The 24,095-nt window shown below is 39.4% G+C and overlaps 1 protein-coding gene across 1 annotated transcript in view; it reads right to left on the reverse strand.

The window, feature by feature from the left end:
- Positions 1–24,095, reverse strand: part of LOC306775016 (uncharacterized protein) — a gene marked incomplete at its 5' end in the record, with an annotated part of 83,108 nt that overhangs the window by 49,593 nt on the left and 9,420 nt on the right. The window contains 18 exons of the mRNA XM_079265222.1: positions 18–116; positions 257–454; positions 606–704; positions 913–1,011; positions 1,142–1,339; positions 1,493–1,591; positions 1,681–1,779; positions 1,883–1,981; positions 2,175–2,372; positions 2,472–2,570; positions 2,690–2,788; positions 3,128–3,226; positions 5,586–5,609; positions 5,966–6,151; positions 6,283–6,381; positions 6,472–6,570; positions 9,752–9,850; positions 16,058–16,159. Coding sequence (XP_079121348.1) covers positions 18–116; positions 257–454; positions 606–704; positions 913–1,011; positions 1,142–1,339; positions 1,493–1,591; positions 1,681–1,779; positions 1,883–1,981; positions 2,175–2,372; positions 2,472–2,570; positions 2,690–2,788; positions 3,128–3,226; positions 5,586–5,609; positions 5,966–6,151; positions 6,283–6,381; positions 6,472–6,570; positions 9,752–9,850; positions 16,058–16,159 — 2,094 coding nt within the window. The remainder of the gene's footprint in view (positions 1–17; positions 117–256; positions 455–605; positions 705–912; positions 1,012–1,141; positions 1,340–1,492; positions 1,592–1,680; positions 1,780–1,882; positions 1,982–2,174; positions 2,373–2,471; positions 2,571–2,689; positions 2,789–3,127; positions 3,227–5,585; positions 5,610–5,965; positions 6,152–6,282; positions 6,382–6,471; positions 6,571–9,751; positions 9,851–16,057; positions 16,160–24,095) is intronic.

Below are 24,095 nucleotides of genomic sequence, written 5' to 3' on the forward strand. Positions count from 1 at the left end.
TGGTGTTTTGTGAGTACTTTAGTTTGCTGGTCCAAGTTGGCATCGTGTTTAGCCAGTACTTCTGCTGCATTGACCCTGTCTTCTTGGGCTGTGAGATGTAAAGGAGTCAGTCCGCTCTGTAACCCATAAAACACACATCTGTCAGTGGGCATTTCCAAGCAGCATGCACACAAAGCAGAACAAAGAGCGTCAATAAGCAGGTGGCTTAAAATGTTCACATAGATGAAAATATGAACATTTTGTGAGTGTGTGTCACCTTAGTAGCTGTGTTGACATGAGCTCCTTTGCCCAGCAGCAGGCTGACCATCTCGCTGTGTCCCTCCTGAGCTGCCAGGTGCAAAGGTGTGACCCCTTGTTTTGTTAGAACATTAGTTTCTGCTCCATACTGCAGCAGTGCCAAAGCAATGTTTGTCTGGTTCTTTTTGGCTGCAATGTGGAGAGGAGTGTAGCCATTCTGAAAAGAGGAAGTTTAACTGTTAAATACAGGATAACCATCAGAAATCAATGAGCAAAGGCTTCCTACATTAAACACAGCCTGGCCATTTTTAGTTATTTTATTCTTACTCTTGGGTACCCATAACTAGATAAGTATAGATCTGACCTACTTTTGCAGTGACATGAGGTGATGCCCCTTTGTCCAGCAGCAGCAGAGCCACATCTTGGTTGTCATAATGAGCTGCTACATGCAGTGGAGTGAGGCCATTCTGTCAAAGTAAGCAACTTTACTTAGTTTGTTAGCCACAGTATATGCATGAGTCTCATCTGAGCTGTCCCCCATTGGGTGGGGACTCACTTCTAATTTATAGGAAATTTGAAAAATGCAACGATAAAAACAGTTGTTTGTCTAAGAACTTTAATAGTACTTTGACATAACCTGAAACATTGACAAACAGATATAAATCTTCAGCTTACCTTGCCAGTGTCATCAGGAAGAGCTTTGCGTTGAAGGAGAAGTTTAGCTACATCAAGGCTTCCGTATTTTGCTGCTACATGTAGGGGAGTGAATCCTTTCTGTGGGGACAGAAAGGGGGCACATCTTTCTACTACATTTCTAATCCTTTGTGTTGCTGTCCTTGCATTCATTTGAATACAATGATTGTCCATCTCTGTCTTTATGCATCACTTTCCAGCCTTGACTCACCTTGGTGGCCAGTGAGTGTGAGGCTCCAGCCTCCAGCAGCACGGCAGCAGTCTCTACCTGACCTTCTCTGGCTGAAATGTGGAGAGGAGTGTAGCCATTGGTGGTGGCAGCATCCGGATGGGCCATGTGCTGTAGCAACAGCTGGACGATATCAGTTTTTCCCAAACGGGATGCAATGTGGAGGGGTGTCTGGTCCTCCTGTGGTTGAGAGTTGAAGATTTGAATGTGCTTAATTAGAGAAGGGATGATAATTGAGTGAAAAAAAGATAAAAAAGTAGACACATTCAAGATTTTTCAAGAGTGTGTCTTACTGTAAACCACAGGAAAGTGTGTTTAATAATGCTGACTCACTCTGGCCATGGCATCCACCAACGCTCCATTTCTCAGCAAACAGCGAACCACTTCCATTTGACCTGCTCGTGCTGCCATGTGGAGAGCTGTCTCACCACGCTGAAATGCAAAGACAACATTTACATGCATGACCACACCAAGCTGAATGAAAACCAAAGCATGCTGGAACAGCTGCGGGCACTACTCACAATGTTACGGACATCAGGAGAAGCTCCATTCTGCAGCAGAAGCAGAACGATGTTGAGGTGACCCATGAAAGCTGCTACGTGGATAGGAGTCAATCCGGACTGGAGTGAAAAAAGAGGAGAGATACAGGAGTAAAGGTGGTAGTGTGTGAAGGTTTTAAAAGTAAAAAAAAAACCTGCATTTGCATAAATTTGTAAAACTCACTTCAGTGATTGCCTGGATGGAGGCGCCATATTTAACGAGCAGTTCCATGACTTTCACTCGGTTCTTTTTACAGGCAATGTGGAGAGGAGTGAAACCATTCTAATAGAGGAGAAAGAAATGAAGAATGAACTGTTATACATTACTTTTCTGTATGATTTTTTTTAGCTAAATGAATGTCAATGTTCTTCACAACTGGACATTTATGGGGAAAAAAGATTTCTAAATCCATTTGCATTTCTCATTTAATCTTTTATAATTCTTGAGTTGGTTCAGCTGCAGTTCTTATTCCTACCAGAGCTCTAGCATTGGGATTGGCCTTCTTGTCCAGGAGGAGTTTGGTAACTCTGTAGTGACCACAGTGAGCTGCGACGTGTAGCGCCGTGAGGTAGTCGAGTGTGACATCATCGACGGGCGCCTTGTGTTGCAGCAGCAGTTTCACACATTCTATGTGATCTCCCTGGGCTGACATGTGCAGTGGGGACAGTCCATTCTGCACGGGTGCAAGGATAGGTTAGAAAAAGCTGTATGCTGAACACAGCTGTGTGAGAGATGTGAGGGAGATGTCAGTATCGGTACAGCTCAGCACTACCTTGGTTCTGGCTAAAATGGGGGCTCCTTTTTCCAGGAGAATTTCCACAGCTGGGTCATGTCCACTCCTGGCTGCGCAGTGCAGGGGTGTCAGACCGTCCTGTGGGATGCAAATAAATCTGTCAGAGGTACTACACAGTAAAACAGTCACTACAAGCTAGTGGCTGGATAGTTTTAAACCATTAAAAAGCTGATGTCCAGAATTTACATAAGCCTCACCCTTGTTTTAGCATCTATCTGAGCACTTCGATCCAGCAGCAGAGCCACCATGTTGGTGTTCCCTCTCTTAGAGGCAACATGGAGAGGCGTTATCCCATTCTGACATGGCATGATGAGAAAACAATGAGAAGTTAGTGTTGCTACAACACTGACCAAATAACATTTTCAAATTTACATTTTGTTGCTCTTTGTGAGAAGCTAAAATTACAGAAACTTTCAATCTGAGTAAAAGAAAACAACTAAACTGATCATCCCAAGTTATGGGCACGCATGTTGTCCTGCATGCTGTTCACTGAAACCAGCAAGAGGAAACTCTGAAGTTACAGCGAAACACGCAGTTGTAACAACTTTAGTAACACTCCTCTATAAAGGTCAAAGCACAAACAGCCACACATGTCAACCTGTAATCACTAATTAAACGAAGAAAAGGGGCCCTACCCTGGCTGTGAAGTCAACAGCAGCTCCTCTGTTCAGTAACAAGGTGGAGACGTTCACGTTACCATAGTGAGCTGCGATGTGCAGAGGAGTGAAACCACTCTGCTTATGACAGACAAGAAGAGAGTACAGAGGAATGAGGTGAGAGGGAAAGGACACATAAAATGGCAGAAAGCAAGAAAGAAAGGGAAAAGGAGCGCTTCTATTTAGGTGCAACGATGAGACAGTATGCTGAAAAAAAAACAATGTTGTGTAAGAAGAAACATAAATGAGGATAACCCAAAATAGCACATGCAATGCATTATGCATGCATGACTTTCTAAATCAGCTGTGCTTGCCAAAAAAAAAAAAAGATTTAAAAAAAAAAGAAAAATAAGAACAAAGAAAATACAACAAAGATTAACAAATTCTAAAGTGCTGTGTTTCTGAACACTGACAAAAAAGGTTGACATTAAGAACATTAAATCAAAACTGAACACAGAGCAACTAAATGTTGATTAAACTTAGCATAAACAGCAAGGTCATTTATGTTTGGTGGATTATTTCCTTCTTGTAACAACGCTTCTCAGCAATAAATCTCATACAGCTGCTATTGGATGATCAGCAGAGCTGAATATGTCACCTGCACCATGGATTAACTTCCCAAATCTTCTCTGTCAAACAGCTTATTCTGCTACAGACTCCTCTGTTTATTGCAGCGTTGCTCAGTCCTGGTCTTCAGGACCCACTGCCCTGCACGTTTTAGAGGTAACACTACTATAACACACCTGAGTTAAATAAATGGAACTTGATGAGGAAGTTCATTAATCTGAATCAGGTATGTTGAAGTAGAAATTCCACTCAATTCAAACTTTATGGGAATATGTCTAAGACAGAGGGGGTCCAGCTCCAGTCCTGCAGGTTTTCCATGCATACCTGTTCAAACACACCAGGTCATTATGCAGAACTTCCTAGGCTGTTGGATCCATTTCATTTGAGTCAGGAGTGTTGATACAGTGATACATTGAAAACAGGACAGTGAGCCTGGAGGACTGACTTTGGACACCCCTGGTCTAAGAAATGTAGGGCAGTAGAACCTGAGGAACTGGACTGACAAACACAAGTTCATTAGAGTGAATGATTGAAGTTTGCTTTAATAAAAACACAATGTAGCAATTTAAAGAAGACTGTGGAAGGACCATCCACAACAGCAAGGCACTTCCTCCAGTTTGCTCCACTACTGCAATGGAATCACAGTGGGGTTCAGCCAGGTTGAGGTCAGGACTTCAGGTAGGCCACTTCATACCCCTCACTCCCACACTCTGGAGGTAGTCTCTTATAGATCCCTGCTCTGCTGGGGCGAGCATTACCAACCAGGAGGAAAAAGATATGGAGATAAGGAATTGCCACTGGTTGAGATTTTTCCAGGGAGGGAGATGGTACTCAACGCCATCAAACTACCAGACTGGACAATCAGCAAAGCGCCTCCTTATCTTGGATCTATTGATCCAACAGCCATCAGTATAATCTAAACTCAATGATAGACATATTGTTCCTCTGCACGTCCAGGTTCCAGTGCGCATTCTATTCTACAGTCATTTAGCAGACGTTTTTATTGAAAGTGACTTACAGACGTACATACACACACACACATGTTGCTAACAACAGCACGGACAGGCCTGCTGTTGAAGGGCAGTCATTTGACGAGTTTTTCCTGGGCCTAACCCACATATTCAGCACTATCGCTCATCCCACAGATGCATTTTCCTTCCAAATGTGGCATCATTTAAAAGGGAAATAAACAAACTTTCCAGTGGAATAACAATTACAATCATGAAGCATTTTCACAACAAAGAATGTCAACCAAATGCATATTACCTTACTTTATTTCTAAGTTTATTTGTCTGCTAGACAGATGAACTTTTCACATATAGCTACAAATTAGAAAACATCTACAGTACAAATTTTAGGGCGGTTAACTCCTTACCTTCCCATTCTGATAGTCATGGTGCAATTTAATTAAAAAACACAGTTAACTTAAAGATCAACAAAGTGTTTCAGAGAAGAAAAACAATGATACCAACATGCTTAAGAGTACTCATGCTGTGTGAGACATGGAGAAAAAGTCACAAAGAAAGATGTCAAAATATTTTTTTCAGAGTTTAAGAATAAAAATCTGTTAAGGCAAGTAAAAGAATGGCTTATTGCTTTAAGAGTAAAAATAAAACAAAACAAAATAAAAACAAGTCTTTAGTAATTAAATGCAGTGAAATAACATACACTTGGAACTACTGATATTGTCAGGCATGCAAAACATGTCACAGCATAGTGAAATCCATGCCTTTTTTATAAATCTGACATGCAGGATTTCCCTATGTCCCAAAAGTCCCCATAAACAGGGGCAAAATCTGGACAAAAGAGCTGAAAGAGATGGCCGGGAGTGATAAAACAGAATCAGATGAAGAGGTGAAGGTCTGTATACCTCTGTGGTCCTATTGACCATCATCTGGTTAGGATGCATAAAGAGAGAAAGGGGGGATAGGGTGTAGGATTGTTAAGGAAAGGACTTCACAACTGTAATACAAGAACGCACAAAACAAGGCACTTTAAGAGGGGCATGGTCAACCAGTTTTATTAGAAATAGTAATGTGCATGCAAATATTGAATACTATGAATAAAACTGGCATTTCAATACATTATTGTGCATTTCTTTCTATCGTCCTTCTGATTTCTGTCATTTACTCTTCAATACTGCCTTCATACTCATATAATTACACTTTTCCCTCCTTTTTATTTTAAGCTCTTACTCCTCCACCATCAAACCTTTTCCCTCCTTGAACAATATATTTCTATTTTCCTCACCTTAGACTGGACATCAGCGTTGTGGTCATTCTGGAGAAGGAGTGCAGCAGATTTGGTGTCATCTTTGCGGGCTGCTATGTGCAGGGCCGGCAGGCGGACCTTACCCTTAGTGTCATGTTCCAAAAGCAGAGAGACAATTGAGTTGTGGCCCTGCTGAAGAGCGATGGCAAGTGGAGTGAAGCCATCCTGGATGAGCAGGTAAAAGATTAAAAAAAAAGAGAACAAATGGGAAAAGGATGCCATGTTTATTTCTTTAAATAGAGAAATTAATTTGTACAACTCAGCATATACCAACTAGACTTTACAAACAAACATACCTCAGTTGCAATGCTTTGGTTGCCTTCATTTTCCAGCAGGTATCGCACTACCTCCAAATGATTCTCCTGGGCTGCCATGTAGAGCGGAGTGAAGCCATTCTGTAAAGACAAAATAATGAAACGAACACGGTTAAACTTTATTACAGACATCCTGCTCCAATGGTTCACGAGTGATTTGATAATTCTCACCTGTGACTGAGAATTAACATCTGCTCCTCTTTTCACTAACAGTTTAACAACTTCTTTCTGTCCAGCCAACGAGGCAATATGGAGGGCAGTGTTTCCTTTCTGCAAGGCAAAATTATGGTTAAGCAGAACAACCAAGTGCAATCCATGTGATTCTACACCTCAGAGCTAATTAAAAGAAGCTCAAACACAAAATGCATAAGAGATGCAGAAATCTCTAAAATATTAAAGGTCAGGAACATGAAATTCTTTTTTATTTATTCCAGTTTCCGCTGTTTTCTATCCTTATATTTCTTTCACTTTGTTTTACTTTTTGTAAGAATCATGCCAGAAATCTCGCCTGTGCAACAAGCTTGCCTGTATGATGGCTGAAGCATTCTGATGTCATCCATTGGTTTGTTGCTTGTCATTTTGAAACCCAGCTTAGCATTTTGGTTTTCAGCATTTTGTACCCTTTAGGATTTTTCTAAGCAAGTGGTCAAGAAACATAGAAGAGAGATGGTCTGTGAGTTATCTCACTAAAATCCATGTCATTGCCTATTTTCTGCATTTTTCCAATACATAAGGAAACACCAGTTTAATTATCTACAAAATAAAGATTATTACCTAGTACTTTAAATCACAAATACACTCAGAGTTTTAGTTATTTAAAAGTCCTGTTTGATAAAATCACATTTTAAACCCTTTCAGCATGTCAGAGTTGGGTGTTTTAGCCATAGACATCATATATACATAGACGCTGCATTGTATCACGCTGCCTGTACAAGCAAACGTCTCATTGCGTCGCCATCTTGGATGGGTCTCCCATGCGCCAAACCACAACAATATCTTCACCAATTTTTACGGGATTTTTCTTACAGTTTGGTTTGTTACAAAGACCAGAGATATTATTATGATACAGATCATTGGAAATTATTAAAAATAACGTACTTTAATGCTAAAATCTTTTTATATCCTATTTAACAAAGACATATGGTAGCTAAATGAATGTATAAATGAATTTGATACTAACATGTTTGATTGTTTATTGATGCATTTGGATTTGTCTATCTGTTTTTATCTGGTCAAATAAATTTTTATTCAACCTTGTGAAATTTAATTCCACATGATCTGCTTTCAATATTTCGCCCGTTATTGCAACCGTATGCTGAACAAAATATGGGAATAGTTGCTGGCTTTCTCTTGACTCTTTCTTTTATTTACATTTATTAATTTATCAATATAGAGATACAGTTGTACAAAGTCTGAAAATAAAGTATTGTATTAAAACTATGCAATTCAAAAGTTACCCAGAAAAACACTCGGAGAGCGCAAACCTCCGCCAAGGTCTTTAAAAAGTTCCTGGATCACTGGATCACCACCAAGATTAAATCAGTTCCAACAAGTCCTGAAAATTTCATGAAATCCGTCCATAACTTTTTAAGTTATCTTGAACACAAACAGACAAACAAATAAAGCCAGTAAAAACATAACCTCCTTAGCGGAGGTAATTATGCTACCATGTAAAACTCTCTTTGTGAAGCATCAATATCAAATTTTTCCATAAACACCTCATATGAGTAAAATGTATCATTTGTTGTAGATTATTCACAGTAACATTACGTATAAACCATTAATGTAGAAAAGTGTTTTGTTTGTGTGTAATATATACGCGTTGTTCCACAGAAAACAGTTATGTGGGGAAACTACGTTGACTCTGCAGCAAGACTCGAAAGTGGAGACCCATCCAATATGGCGGCGCAGCTGGTTCACTCTCCAGCGCTCAATGAGGCGTCTACGTATGTATGATGTCTATGGTTCTAGCCAGCAAAAGCTAGGAGTAGCCTCTAGCCAGCAAAAGCTAGGAGTAGCCTCTAGCCAGCAAAAGCTAGGAGTAGCCTCTAGCCAGCAAAAGCTAGGAGAAGCCTCTAGCTAGCAAAAGCTAGAAGTAGCCTCTAGCCAGCAAAAGCTAGGAGTAGCCTCTAGCCAGCAAAAGCTAGGAGTAGCCTCTAGTCAGCAAAAGCTAGGAGTAGCCTCTAGCCAGCAAAAGCTAGGAGTAGCCTCTAGCCAGCAAAAGCTAGGAGAAGCCTCTAGCCAGCAAAAGCTAGGAGTAGCCTCTAGCCAGCAAAAGCTAGGAGAAGCCTCTAGCCAGCAAAAGCTAGGAGTAGCCTCTAGCCAGCAAAAGCTAGGAGAAGCCTCCAGCCAGCAAAAGCTAGGAGAAGCCTCTAGCCAGCAAAAGCTAGGAGTAGCCTGCTACCTAAGCAGTCATTGCTGCTAAAATAGTAGAAGTAGCACAACTAAATTTAATTTACTTTCTGGAGCAATTCCTTCACCGGTCTATGTTAGTTTGAAGATGGTCAATGGTGTAATGCAGGGATGTCTGAATCCAGTTCTGGACGTCTAGTATCCTGCAACTTTTAGATGTTTTCCTTTTCCAACACACCTGAATGAAATGTCTGAATTCCCCCATCTGCAGAGGCCTGCTAGTAAGACATTCATCTGTCCCATTCACTCAATGAGGAGAAAGCAAAATTGCATCTACTTTAAAGTCAGTAGAATCTTTTATATAACATTTTTTTTCATCCTTTTTCTGGTAAAAACTTAAAAAAATGTATAATTTTAATGAACGCTACTGGAGGGTGACTTGAACAACATGTCAAATAATCACACCCAGTCTACTTGGAAAAACACAGCTCTCTTTTACAGTGAGACATAAACAGCAGCAGTTTAATTGCAATAAAAGTTTCAGATACTGTAATTGTTTATAGCAAAGCCAAAAGGGACACAGTTGAAACCTAAAAGGCATATTGATTTGTAAACATTACACTAAATTTCAAAAACACTGTATGAGAAGTTCAGCTTTATATGTGAACCTCAAAAAGTAAACCACCTATGTGTTGCAGTTTTCTGGATACAAGTACTATGGTGAATACTTCAAAACATATCCATGTCAGTCCAAGGGCATAAGCAGCATGGTGACAGATTCCATGTCAGCTGTTCACTTGCTGCTAGCTGTTAAAGGTGAAGCATGATACATTCACTGACTCATATCAAGAAGCTTGCCAACAGCATACTACACACTCACTCACTCCTCTTCTTCCTTTTAGCTAAAGTTGGAATATCTCTATACTATGCAAATGTGGACCCACTTAGGACTGGAAGTTACACAAAAAGCTGAAAAGTCCTTGTTCCATTTTTCCTTTATGTTTAGTATCTTTCTGCCATACAGGGCTAACTAGTTTGCAACGGTCTTCCTGGGAAAGTTATAGCAAAAAAAAAAAAATCCACTAGTTTCCATCCATACCTTTGTGGATGAGTCAACAGGTGCTCCTCTCTGCAGCAGCTCCTCCACTAAATCCTTGTGGCCTTCCTTGGCTGCCAGGTGCAATGCATTGAGTCCATTCTGGAGAGAAAATGTTAACATTGTTATAAAAAAAAAAAAAAAAAAAAAAAAAAAAGAACTACACATGATAACACATCTAACATGTTACTGCAGAGTGATGACACTGACAAACATCAAACCTCGTACTGCACAGACTGGCAAAAATATAGTCCAGCATCCAAATACAAAAAAATGGACACACTAGTAACAACTCTACAATCTTTTGTATTGAAATGTGCATTCAAATGAATTATTCCTGCAATTAATGGTTACTAACTTTGTGAATCAAACAGAGAATAAAGGAATGAAATGCATCTTGGTGATCCAATATGAATTGTCTTGTACATGTTTGTGAATTACTTTGGCTGTCATCTGAAGCCATGCAGAAGCCACTCCGTCCATATCACAACACAAAACAAATATTTTAATATACTCTTCTAACTTGAAACAGATTCATTTCTAAAAAAATTATTTCGATTAGGTGAGTGATGTAACCATCAGAGGGGGGGGAAAAGTTTTTGAGTTATATCCCCTCTGGGATCATCAAAGCTTCAGTTCTCTAAAACTGCAGCAGAAAAGCATCAGCAGCACACAAAGACGGCAGTGTAAAAATGTTTCGATCATGACACAACTGATCTATTTATCCAACAAACATGCATATTTATGGCTCCTCTGAAACAGATATGTAAACACAGAGACGAATGATTCACCTCATCCTCCTTTTTTTCCATTCCTCACTGTGTTCCTCTGGATAAACAGAACTTCAAACTGTGTTTATCCTTTAGGTTTCCTGCTTCCTCCTACGTTCAGTGTCCTCTCCTGTCAGTGTGCTCTGCTTTCTCCTGCATCTTTTGATCTTCTCTATCCTCTGCCTTCTTAAATGGTGCTCCAAATTGGATTTAGAGGAGATGGAGTTCCATTTAGTCCCCCACCTTGTGCTTTCTCTGTTTCCTCTCCACCTACAGGCTCAGTGAGACAGATTACAGAGAAGGAAACCTTGCTTCGTAGTTTTGGAGGCTTTCTTGGCTGTGATGTAGATGAGAAGCTGTTATGCTGCTGATGCCTATATCATTCCCCTGTTCCTTCTCTGCTACACACAAATAAAAAATAGACCCTCTCCCTCTTCCTCTCTGAGTTGTCAAATGCCAAACGAGCTACAGGGTGTAATGTTTCTGCACAGTCATAGAGACGATGTGGGGAACACACAAACATAGATAGTCCTTTTTAGAAGCCACTGAAAATGTCAACCTTTCAAAAAAAAAAAAAGAGGCCATTCCAGAAAGGCCAAAGTATTTTAGTGGGTGTTCGGTTGACAGGCATTCGATATGACTTTAAAAGGTAAAAATGACATGACACTGCTGCACAGCTCCTAGAATAATGTATTGGTGCATGAATTATATTAAGCAAGATTTTCTAAATGATCTGCTTGTAAATAAAGAAAGAAACCAACACTCATATTTTCATTTAAAACATTATTATAGCCAACTCATCTTATAAGTAAATCTGCGATCCTGGTTACACAAATATGAACATGTGCTGCACACATGTTCATAGGCACAAAGCAAATAAGTCCCTGACTAGCCAACCAGCTGCATCACAGATGTCCCCCTCATTTTTGCCAGTCGGCACGTGATTGATGTGAATTATTATCCTGGACTGGAGATTTTTGTTACTTCGGTCTGGAAGTGTCAGTCAGTCTGATGGTGACAGTTTCACTGCAACGGTGAAACAAAACGGTACAAGTGCGAGACCATATGTTTTATTGTTGACATTTGACCAAGCAGAGTTTCTGTGATGCATCGGTTGTAAAATGGAGGACCATGACACAGCAAAAAAAAAAAGATGCAATCTTATTAGAGTTTTTCAATCACATTTAAACCATTATGTATTCTAGGAGAGAGAAGCAAAACCACCAACAGACACACATGTGAACAGACCCTGACGCACAAAGTGATTTAAAGCTCCTTTTCCTGTGAGCTGAGTTGTAACTGAAAGCTTCATTTAGCTAATGGACATTCAACCTCAGTTTGCAACTCCCCTCCCACCCCGGCGGGGTTTCATCCAGCTCGGATTAATATTCACGCTCCTTTTGACCACTGACCTATGTGTTCATATTTATATGGTGTTGCTTTCAGGGCACAAGTGGCACATGGGGATATATTTTGGAGGGAAAATAGGAATAATACAAATGCGTTCAGATTAAAGAGTAATATCACTCACCAAGGATTAACATTGTGGTAGATTAGTGGAAAAGTCTGACCTTTAATTGTGGAACAGAACAGCTTGCCTACACGAAACTACAAGCAGCCTCATGCACATAAACAAAACCAAGATGTCATGCCTCTTCCTCTCTCTGCATCTCTAAAATAAAAAAAAAAAAGACTGCTTAAAAACTGATCATAAGATTTCCTGTCGACAGAATCGTTTGTATTTGATTGCTTCATTCAGAGAATCTGTGCAACAGAGCAGCATCGTAGTACAACTGTGGCTTGGCAGAGTGGGAATAAATAGATCTCCTTCCTACTCTTTTACTAACTTGGAAGGGATGCTGCATTTGGCACCAGGCTGAGGCCAGTGCCACTCGGTTTGCTGCTTTCGAGGACTGGACTCTTCAGTTATTAATGAACACACTGCAGAGGTTCCAGCTATTCATGGTGACTTGCAGACGTACGGTTAGTAACAGAAATCACTCAAGTTTTTGATGGTCTTTTATCAGATCGGTAAGTCTGCAGACTACATTCCTGATGGCCCTATAACTGATAATGCCTTTGTAAATGCCTACAAATTGCTTCTTCACTAATGCTACTTTGGTCCAATCACAGTCAAAGTTCATTAGGATTTAACATCACTTTAATGATAGTGGTACCACATTGTGTTGATAACTGCTCACCTGTCATCAACTTAAGGTCAATGGGCTACAGACCCTATGTAACTAAATATATGACTACTCCCTAAATGCCCTTATCTGATCTTTGCAAATTTCAAGGGAACATTGTAAATGTCCTCTTGAAATGGGTAAAAATCCGATACACATGGATTATTCATTATTCAGCCAACACTAATAAAGGAAGAAAGATCCTTGAACTTGAATGGGAATGTGCACAACTATGTGTAAAATCCTGCGCATCACTTAAAGCTTGTAAACATATAAAAAGGTTTATTTAAACTAATGGCATCTGTCTCTTTTACAACCAACAGAGATTTAAAAAAGTGTAATATGTGCATCTGTAAATCTGTAAATTCAGACAGATTTGTGCTCATCAAACCTTCATTACAAACTAAGAGAAGTGATGGGGTTGTTTTCATGAATTGACGAATAAAAATTCCATCTATAAGTACGGCTTATTGGCCTCCAAACACGTACCAGGTGCGGACATGACTGGGGTATATATGAAAATGGCACTTACATTTTTGATCACCTGACAGCGTCTCAGGTTTGATCATCTGACACTATGAAATACTATCAAGGGCAGAGCTCTCCTGTTGCAGGACAGGGAGTATGCATGTGTGTGTGTGTGTGCCCTGTATAGTTAGCTGCCCCTCTTGGTGCACAAAAACAAGACTTACTGTGTCCATGCCAACAAACAGTCGGTCACTTGCCACTTCCTTGTAACCAATTGTAACCAAGTGTATAAATAGCTGCTGTTAATTTGCTGCTGAATAACAAAAGGTCGATAGCAGTGAGAGAGAAGAATAGAAGATATGCACACACACACATACACAACGCGTTAGCTCGATGTCCCCTTTTAATCTGCCTTGTGACTACGGTAAATCATAGCGAAATAGAGGAGATGACAGAGCTGCAGGGGGAAAGGATTTCACCCTCTATATCTCTCCTGGGTGGAATGTGGCTGGGGGTGGGTACGGGGTTTCAAACAGCTGTCGGCAGGGGCACACACCCCTCAAATGCTGCTAGTTTTGGAGGTGAGGGGGTGGGTGTGGTGGAGGGACCTAGCATGCTGAGCGAGCCAAAGCATGTGATGCCATGGTGACACAGCACAGCGAAGGTCAGCTTAAACTGGTTTGACCACTGGTTAAATGGCATGTGCTGTGTTTTGGTGAGACTACGTGAATCGTAGCCTTTAAAGAAAACATCTTTTTTTAATTTTTTTTTTTTTAATGAAAAATGCAAAAGGAATGTTTCTACCTAAAAGGGGACATATGTTAATGTTCTCTTTACAACCACCTTGTTGTAAGAATCAGCTGTCTCTACTTTTTTGAACATTTGACAGAAGTTCCAAACATCGAAAGATTTACTCGCCATGCAATGTGTGGCACGGAGGTGGAGGGCAGGATCCAAATGTAGACCGAAGTCAGGTGCAAGTGGAGTAAAAATGAATCAAATTTCAATGGAAAGGAATGATACTTTTATGGCAGGAAATTTAGACACTTACAGTTGATGGGGTGAAAGATGTGACTATGCAATGCAAGCAACACTGTGATTAACAAGGCGGGAGTCTGATTGACATAAAAGGAAATCAGGAAATGTTTACACAGCGACAGCATCCAACACAAAGCACAGTGGGCTAATTTAGTCTGGGTGTAAGGAGACAGTATAAAGCTAAACTAACTGAGAACGTACACAACCGATCGTGGACTATGTTTGAACACAGCTACTTAGATAAGTGCACTTTTTTTTTTTCTTTTACCAGTACATGTACGTGTACATGTACTTGTATGTAGCCTGTCACCACGACATGTAAACGGTGTACCCTGCCTTTTGCCTGCAAATTGTTGGGTTGGGCTCCAGCTTTTCTAGCAACACTGAACTGGACAAAGAGGCATAGAAAACGAAGATAACACCCACCTGTAAAAGCTGTTTGTGCACACTGATCTTTCTGAAAAACCCTGTTTTGAGATTTTACTATTATTGTAAACTTTAAGAGTGGACTAGTAGAGGTGCTTTCAGCTGTGTTTTGCTGTCTGCATAGTTTAAAAGCAGATTATGTGCCCATCTGACCTTTCTTTATATGGCAACAGCAGACCTGGCCAAGATCGCCTCGATGCTAACCTTGCTAACAGGACTGTTTACTTGTTTACACGTGACAGTTACTTAGCAACGGACTGAGGAATAGAGGTACTTTATAAAGTATCCAAATATAACACAACACTTTAAAGCGGTCCTATTATGGTATTTGGAGTTTTCTGAGCTTTCTACAGTGTTACAGTGTTGAATCCTCATCAGACATGTGAACAGCACTGTTTTTTATCACCTAAACGCATGTTTGAGTTTGAGTTCCAGCACTCTCTCCGTTCGGTTTCCATGGCGACGAAAAAAGCATTGTTTTAAGAGAGTTTTTTCTACTTGGAAATCCTTGTGACGTCCCGGGGGATAAGGTTCGGTGATTGGTTACCTTCTACTGGTTAACAAGGGCATGTACAAATACATCAGGCGGGTGGAAAACGTGGGATAAAATTATTTCCAACGATGGCTGGTGAGTTTACCAAAGAGAGACATCCTGCTGCATTCGTTGCTGTGGGTTGCTGTTTTCCACTTCGTTTTCAGGCTCTGATTCAGGTTCCAACATGTAGGGCTGTATGCTATGTGTTGACATTGTATTTTGTTTTTTTATTGAGTTCATATTAGCCTAATCCTTCTGTTTATGAGATGTTACAATGAAGGCGAAAGCAGGTGTGGTGCGCGCTCCCGATGTAGTGCAGTGGCGGGAGGCGGGGCTTAATGCGGAAGAGTCTCAATCCACTCGTTTTGTCCACAGGCTGATCTGACAGCCTACGGAGAGGGTTTGATTTGTGACAATAACTCGATCAACCCCAGCCCTTCTGGTCTCAGAAATAAAAAAAATAAAAAATAGCCTGAAATGCACATAATAGTTCCACTTCAAAGTCAAAATTGATGTCAGTGTTGCTGGTTTTAAACTGGTAGAAAACAAATGAGTTTTTACTGGAAAAGGGCAAAATTTTCATTTCCTCCCAAACCATGACATCATTTGTCTAAACTATGAGGAAAATATTCTGCTATATCTGATACGGCAGATATTTATTGTTTACTTATGAGTGGATCTTAGTTGCATAATTTCAGCAGTTTTTGACATCTAGACGTATTTCACATGTTTGCAGCTTGAAAGCATAGATGGTGTTTAAAACATATGATTTGTAGTTCCTAAAACCAGTAGCATGCACCATTTACAGCTAAATAAACAAAGTAATCAAACTACCATCCATACACTGATGTTAGCTTGCGTTGACATTAGTAAGAGGTTCTCTTACCTGGTTACAGGTGCTGATGTCCACGCCATTTTTGAGAAATTCAAGAACTTTGTCAGTGTTTCCGGCTCGAGCAGCCCGGAGGAAACTGGTGTTGCTGTCAGACTGGAGAGGTAAAAAAAAAAAAAAAAAAAAGCTCATATTAGAACATGAAACACAATAGACTTTTCAGAAAACAATGAATATGACCCTAAAGTTTGGTAAATACATGTGCAGTTTTGGTTATTTGTAAATCTTTCATCTAATTAATTTTTAAAAAAAAATTCTTTAAATGTCTTTTAATGATTCTTTAATATCATGCTTACCAGACCATTTTTAACAAAAATACAAATGCAGAGCTAATTTAGAGGGTTGGGGCTCTGGAGGTCAGAATGCTTGGAAGAGAATCTTTATATGCTGTTCTAAGTTGAACCATGCACAGGCTGCACAAAGCAGTCACAATGCAAACACACACCTCCATCATCTTACATGAAAACTCACTTCCTGCAGATCCTCGGTATTCATATTAAGTATGAAGTATTCACATAATTCCAGGCACAAAACTGTTAGCAAGTCTTTATTCAACTTGAGTGTTTATGTAACCTCCAAATTAAAATTTTACATTCAACCAACAAAATAAAATGTTGATATGATCCTTTAATCTACAAAGGATGTAATAGAAGAACTGCATTACTCATGACTTTTTCATCTACACTAGAATCCATAGACATCTCCCCACGCACACACACACACACACACACACACACACATACACACACACAGACCCACACACACACACACACACACACACACACACACACACACACACACACACACACACACACACACACACACCATTCTTAACATTCCAGTCAGTCACATATCACACAACAAAAAAAAAAAAAAATCCTTTCCAAAACAGTGTGAATATTTAAAAAGCCCCAAAGGGATCAGATGATGAAGAAAACTAAACTGTCATGCAGAAAGATATTAACAATCAAGCATTTTTACTCTTTTATAGCACAATTTTAAAAACATTTTGACAACAGGTCATGCAGATTATATATACTAGTGCAGAAACCAATGACCAGAACATGTTAAGTGGTTTAAGGAAAAACAAACAAACAAACAAACAAAAAAACTATTAAATGCCATGATGAAACAACTTGGTGGAAATTGGTTTACAAATCTAAGTTAAAGAAAGTTGAAAAAAAAAAATTCAAAATAAAATTTTGAGTATCTTGTTAAATAAAATTTCTTTGAGATATTTAATTTTTAAATTTAAATACAAAACATCTAAATAATAACAGTAGTAAAACAATTCTTCTTGGTTTTGTCCTCTAACAGGATTTTTATTTATTTAATCAACAGAACATTTCAAAATTCTGAAAAAATATATGAAAACATGAAAGAACCCAAACACTTGAAAAAAGAAACTTGTGTTGGTGAAAAAGATCAACAGATTGTCAAAACTATAACTAATAATGGCAATTTTCATCATTTTCATGAATAATTCCCTAAAAAGGCAGAGCTTAAAAAAAGCAGCCAATTCACTTTCTATTCTATTCTATTCTATTCTATTCTATTTTATAGCCATTTAGAAGACGAGAGTGAGAACAACATAAGCAAGAAATCAAACAGTAGGGTAACATCTTAGCTAAGTAATAATTTGTGTAATTTTTAGACAAACAACAACCAATGGCTAATAATAAGGAAATTGGCTGCCACACAGCCTGATCCTGTTTCCAACCAGGAATATTGAAGATGTTCCCCCTTCAGCCATTGTCACAAAGTGTCACAATAACTGCATTAATACCAACTGCTCTGACACCACTGCACATTGACAAGGTCTTGACATCCATTTTACTGGTAAGACATCAACCGGTGGGTCCTCAGAAGCACATGGAGCTTAATTACATGTGGATGAAGCCACACCTCTGTCCAACCTCTTACATGAAAAATTCCCACACACTTTTGCACTGACACACATTTTTAATACCTTTGTAAAATGACTTTTCATGTATGCAACACAAGTATAACAAAATATATTTTAAAAAATCATTAGAGCAGCAGAACCAGCTTTTCCACTTCTTACCAGGAAATCCTCCAGTTCACGTCCGGAGTCAACAGCCTTGTAGTAATCAGTACATTGGTTTAAATCACTCTCACTCCCACTGACCTTTAAAGCTTTAGTTGATCTGCAGGCTTTACATGTTGCTGCATTACCCATAGTTATAGTCCAGCTCAGTTACCTGAATACCTTCCCTCCCTTTTACTTACACTACTTTACACAGTTCACTCAAATCCAATCCTTGTTGCTTATCTTGCATCCTACGGCCAAAGACTTTCTGCTTTTCCCCTGATAACGGCAAATCCTTTGTCCAAACTATGTTAACATGATGGTAAATCATACTTCCTTCTCCATTAATACTTCCATTCCCTTGTCCACATTGTATAAACCCTCATATCACTCTGTCTAGATCTGTTTGTGCTCTTCATCTACCCAAGGCCCTGTGCTGACTGGTCTTCCTCAACCTCCCCTCATTCTCAGAAGGTTAACAACTGCACACATAAACATTTAACCCTAACAGTCTCTCCCGCCTTTGCTATTTATATCTTTCCAGATCATCAGTTCTACCAAGTCCCTTGCTGTGTGTGACCAGGGTGGGGAGTGTGACAGCTGAGGTTGCAGTCAGAATGTATCCTGCATGGCCTGCAATGCCATCCACACACACTCTGAAGAATGGACAGAAGTCCAGCAAAAAGATATGAATTTAGACTTGTTTTTAACACTAGCATTGACTAATAAACCTGACTCATTTGGGAGATCCATTTCCATTCTATCTTAACTGTAGTCCACACACAGAGGGGATTATATAGTGTAAAACGTTTAGACTGCATTCAGTAAAAGCATTCCTACTGCTCCTTTGCTATGCTTTTAGGTCTTTGTGATCAATATTGTAATAACCGTCTATAATGCACACAGCACTTGAAAATGTGTGTTTGTGTTTATGATAAGACTACTCTGCATTTGCTCTTTTGTTATTAATGAGAAGTATTGAGTTACATCGCATGAGTGCTTATAGTTTTAGGACCAATCTCAGGTCCTCTCCTTCGCCTCAATGCAGCTTTGTAGAAGTAATTAGCCCTTTTTCTAATAGGCGTTAAGGTAATTCATCTGTCTTAATGTCCCCCAAAGCCCTGGCTGACAGACTAGATGACCAGTAATCTTTCTCCCCTGAAGGGAAAAAGGACTTTACTTCTGTACAGGTAGAGGTAGGTTCAAGTGGAGGCTCTTGGTGTTTTTGATTAATTGCCAATCCACGTCTCCAAATCATCTGAAAACTATACGAGTCCAGATCAGTGTGGCAGAGAACTGACAGTGAGCTACAGTACATTATTTATGGAAATTGATCTAAAGTCAATCAAGTGGTGAAAAGTACTGGATTATTTACTGCATTTAGTCACAATGTACTGACAACAAGCAGTCCATTAGCAGGAAGGTTCTGACCTTTTCAAGATGTCAGCATTTTAGAGCTTTTGGCACGCTGATTTATTTTCTTCTTATTCTACACGCAGTTTGTTAAAACAAAAACCATACACCTTATATAAAAGACTGAATTATTGTATTTGAAGTGGGGAAGTATTCACACACTTTTAGTTGTGCTCTGGTACAACTTTCTCGAAAAAACTGCGTTTCTACATCTTGTCTTGTGTGAAGATCAAATTGAATTCAGGGGACTTATTTTGCATAACTGTGTCCATATAAGGTTTCATTGTTCAAGGTGTGTATCAAAGTAAAAACTAAGCAAATAGATAAAAAAAAGCATGTGTATGTAATAGACAAAGTTATGTTCAAGCACATACATGCTCATCAGCAGCATTAATATGATCCTACCAGTCAGGCACAGTCGTGGCAGCATTGTGTTGTGGGAAAGTTGTTCTGCAGCAGGGAGCAGGAGACGAGGAGTTTGCCTGTACAGTAGGTGTATTCAGTCTGATCTATTACAATATGGACACTTTTTCGGGTGACATTTACGTGTATCAACAGTATGTGGAAATATGTTCATACAATTTTATCCAGCAGTCTTGGCAGTGCCACTGAGTCATCTACAAACTCAACGACATGAGCAAAGCTCAGACCTCCTAAACCCTGACAACACAGAGCCTGTGAAGCTGACACAATGTGTTGGCTGGAAGTAAAATCAAGCTAGGAGACATGATTCCCACAGATCTTATAGTAAACAAGATAAAGCACCAGAAATAGAAGAAGTATTTCCTGTGACTACCTTCTCTTACAGCGATCTGTAGTTTTAAATCCCAACTTATTCACAGAGAAGCTTTTCCCCTGAAAAGCAGATGAACTAGCAAAGAGCACAAACCAACAGGAAACACAAAAGTTGTTTCATAATTTGGAAGTAGCGCCTGCGTGGCGCTGGAAAGCAAAAACAGGTTGTCACTGGTTTGAAAAAGAAAAAAAAAAAAAAAAAAAAGGTTTAGAAACACTATAAAGGGTATTTTTGGAACCTTAAACATGAGCTCTGAGTCCTGGAGCCGCCTTACATTCATATATATTTACACTTCGGACTCACATTTAGTTAGTGTGTGTGTGGGTGTGTTTAGTAAGTGCGCAAATGAAGGCAACCGGATGTTATTCAGAAACTAGGAAAAAAAGATTTTTTTGTCATGATGGACAGTGACATCAAATGAAAAATTTAAAAAAATGTCAACCTGACACACTTTTTCTTTCTTTTTTTTATAAGCGCTGTGCATCAGCAGGGTCACATACATACATTAGTTAGCTGTCATTGCTAAACAAATAGATCAGCTGAAGCATGTATCATACAACAGCATTCCAGTAGTCCTTGGGATTATGCTTGTGTCCTATAAACTGGAGGCATAACTTCACATCCTGTCAGAATCCTTTGATGCTTCTCTTTAGATATCTCTCCTGTTTTCCTGTAAAACCCACCAACCCCATCTAAAAAAAAATGCCAAAAAAGGACATTTAATCCCTATTTCCCACTTTTTTTTTTTTTTTTTTTAACCATTCTCAATTTGTACATCATGACTTAAGCTGCACACCAGGTCTAGTGAGCCTGCCCCCCCAGGTGTCTCCTACTCTCTTTACAAATTTTGCCAATTTTGCACTTAGCCCTTTCGTGCATTGTGGCCATAATGTGGACACCTATTTAAGCTTTTTTCTTGTGTATTCATGAATGAGGATGGCATTTTTGTAAATAAACCACTTCAGTAGATGTTAGTGAGTCATCCAATACTTTTCTACTCACTGGAGAATAAATAGATACTGTATATGATATAACTGAACATAATGTAATTATACAAGTTTGCTTTTGCAATAACTAGAAAAATAAAATGATACAACTATATTTTATAGAAGATTTAGATAATGTAATTTTATTATATTATTTTACAAATATTTAATAGAATACATCAAAATAAATCATAGATTATGATCAATTCTAAATATGACTAAAATATATATTTTTAAAAAAAGTACCATTGCATATGTCTGTAGAAGTAAAATACTTTAGCTTACATTGTTTTTTATTAATTAATGCATGAAAGGGTTAAAAAGAACTTAAGCGTATGTTAAAAAACTGCAAGGACTACAGATGTTTTACCTGGCGCTTCCTCTCAGCTCTCTCCCGCTTCCGTTTCCTCTTATCCCTGGCTTTCTGTAGCGCTCTGTATTCTAGGTGTTGCTCGAGCTCACGAGCTTTCTTCAGGTGGGCGGCAGCATGAGCCATGACTTCACTTCTCTAAACCAATCTGCCTCCAAAAATGCTTTAAACACATGCTGAAGAGTCACTTTCTTCACTTTTAGTACATCGAGGCGCAATTATTGTACTAAAAGTACAAAAAAATCTCAACTTTTGCAACAGAAAGCTGATTAAAAGTAGTGAAATAATTAAAAACAAAATAAACTTTAAATGATAATTTATCTAAAAGAACAAAAAGAACTTTACAATTTTCTCTCCTTCTGTTCTCTTTACTTCTATACTTTGCTTTACTTCTATAAAATAGTAAAAAAGAATTTGCCATCCTCCAAAAACCAGGAAAAAAACTGCTGGATTTCCAAACGCAGGAGAATAGAAGTCCTCTTGCTCACACATACCAAATAAAAATGAGCACAAACAAGAAAAGAGGAAATGATGACAGAAAAGAGCTGTTAATGAAGAGAATAAGATCCACAGCCATCCACTCACTACTGCATGTCCCAAATGACACACATACTGGCACAAATACAGAGAATGATCCCAACCAGATGTACATGGAAACCCTGCTCTGTGAACAGATGTATGTGTGAAACTGAATTGGGTGGGTGTGTGGCTATGCAGTGTGTGTCTATGCTGGCAGAATCATGAATGCAACTGAATGTATGACCTGCAGTCACAGGAAAGTGTTTATTACGAAAGCCGTTTAAGGAGGCTGCGTGCCACAGCCAGCTGACTGCTGCAGGGACAACGCTCTGCGTCCTGAATGAAAGAGCTCCACGCCAGGACAGGAGGTGGGAGGATGGGCGGCTGGTGACCCAACCAGCAAATTACTGCAAAGTGTAGCACAATCATCCACAGCTTGTAACCCAAGTGACACGATTAAACCTAAACTGACAAAAGATGTCAGGGGATTAAAGTGCATACGTTGTGACACAAGTTCACTCATTCATTCACTGGTGCTGATGTAAACGTCCACAAAGCTGTACTCTCTGGCTGATGCACATTTTCATTTTCAATATACAGCAACTTTCAACGATGAAAAGGTAGAAAGTTTAGGGAAAAATGTCAGAGAGTTGAAGTGAATTTAGTTAAGATAAAATAGGAAACAATGAAAAAAGGGCGGAATGTACAAGCTGTCCTCGGGTGAGACAGCGCAGAAACAGGACACGCCACTCATCCTAAACGAGGACCAGCGAGTGCACATTAGCGACTTCCAAGCACCTGCATAATTTGTCAGCAGTATGTGAGCATGTGTGTGTGTGTGTAAGACAGCAGATGTTGTCCAGGTCCTTCTCCATCAAAACTGCTGATGTTAGTGGTTTAAAATTTCAGCACAGGGACAGAAACACTATTTCATGTCTCTGTTTCTATTCACACCTCCTTCCTGATATCCTTCACAGGCTCTGTTAACGGCAGCAGCATCATTTCTTTCCACTAGTAATCCTGAATGGGATGAATGTGCTGAATCACACCACCGTGTAATGTGGTCTAAAATGTTTGCTCTGAAACTGAGTGCTTCAGTCAGATGCAGGGAATCCTGCAGCGAGGGATGAGCGGGTGTTGCTGGGAAAGTTCCTCCAGCACTCTCTGCTGGTGACGCTGAAAACATTTGTTGCTTTTATTTTTAACTGAATGAAGATTTCTTTTTGTAAAACAAATTTTCTGTCAGTAAGTTCCTATCAGAATGAATGAATAAATAAGCAGATAAAACATAAATACACTTGATGTTATCAATAAGGTCTTTATTATAGGCATGCTAAAAACAGTTATTGTTCCATGTTGGGCTTTAATGAAGATGACAAGCCCGTCTAGATGTGTGCATCTCCCTCCAGTTTCACTTCTAACGGACAAAATCTATTGCAACTCACCAGCTGCACTGGTTGATCCAACGTCGAGAGCTATTTAGCAAGGCTTTCCCTGATTAATTAGAGCCCTCTATTGATCAGTTATGCAGGATAATAAGAATATGGAAAATAGATTATAAAATATCAAACAGTGAGTGTGTCCGTCTGAGTGCATTGTCCATTTAAGAGTCAAATTTCACTGACTGAGGTCTCCAGACAGAAGCCGATGTGAGCTCTTGTTTCTCTTGTTTTGGTGGATCCGATACATAAGGAGGGGGGTAATGGTCTGCTTCCCATATTATAGATCCAAAGGCTTTTATTTGGTCCATTAGGATTTCTTGATAGACAGATATGGATGCCACAGAGACCAGCTCATGCAACTCTGCAAGTGCTTGTGCAATACTGCAAGCTGCAGATATGTGTGTTCACAACACCTGCATGTGTTGAGAAGTCAGCTAGCAAAAAATGGATGGTGTG

Source organism: Telmatherina bonti (genome assembly GCF_933228915.1).
Source record: "Telmatherina bonti genome assembly, chromosome: 3".
Taxonomy (NCBI): domain Eukaryota; kingdom Metazoa; phylum Chordata; class Actinopteri; order Atheriniformes; family Telmatherinidae; genus Telmatherina; species Telmatherina bonti.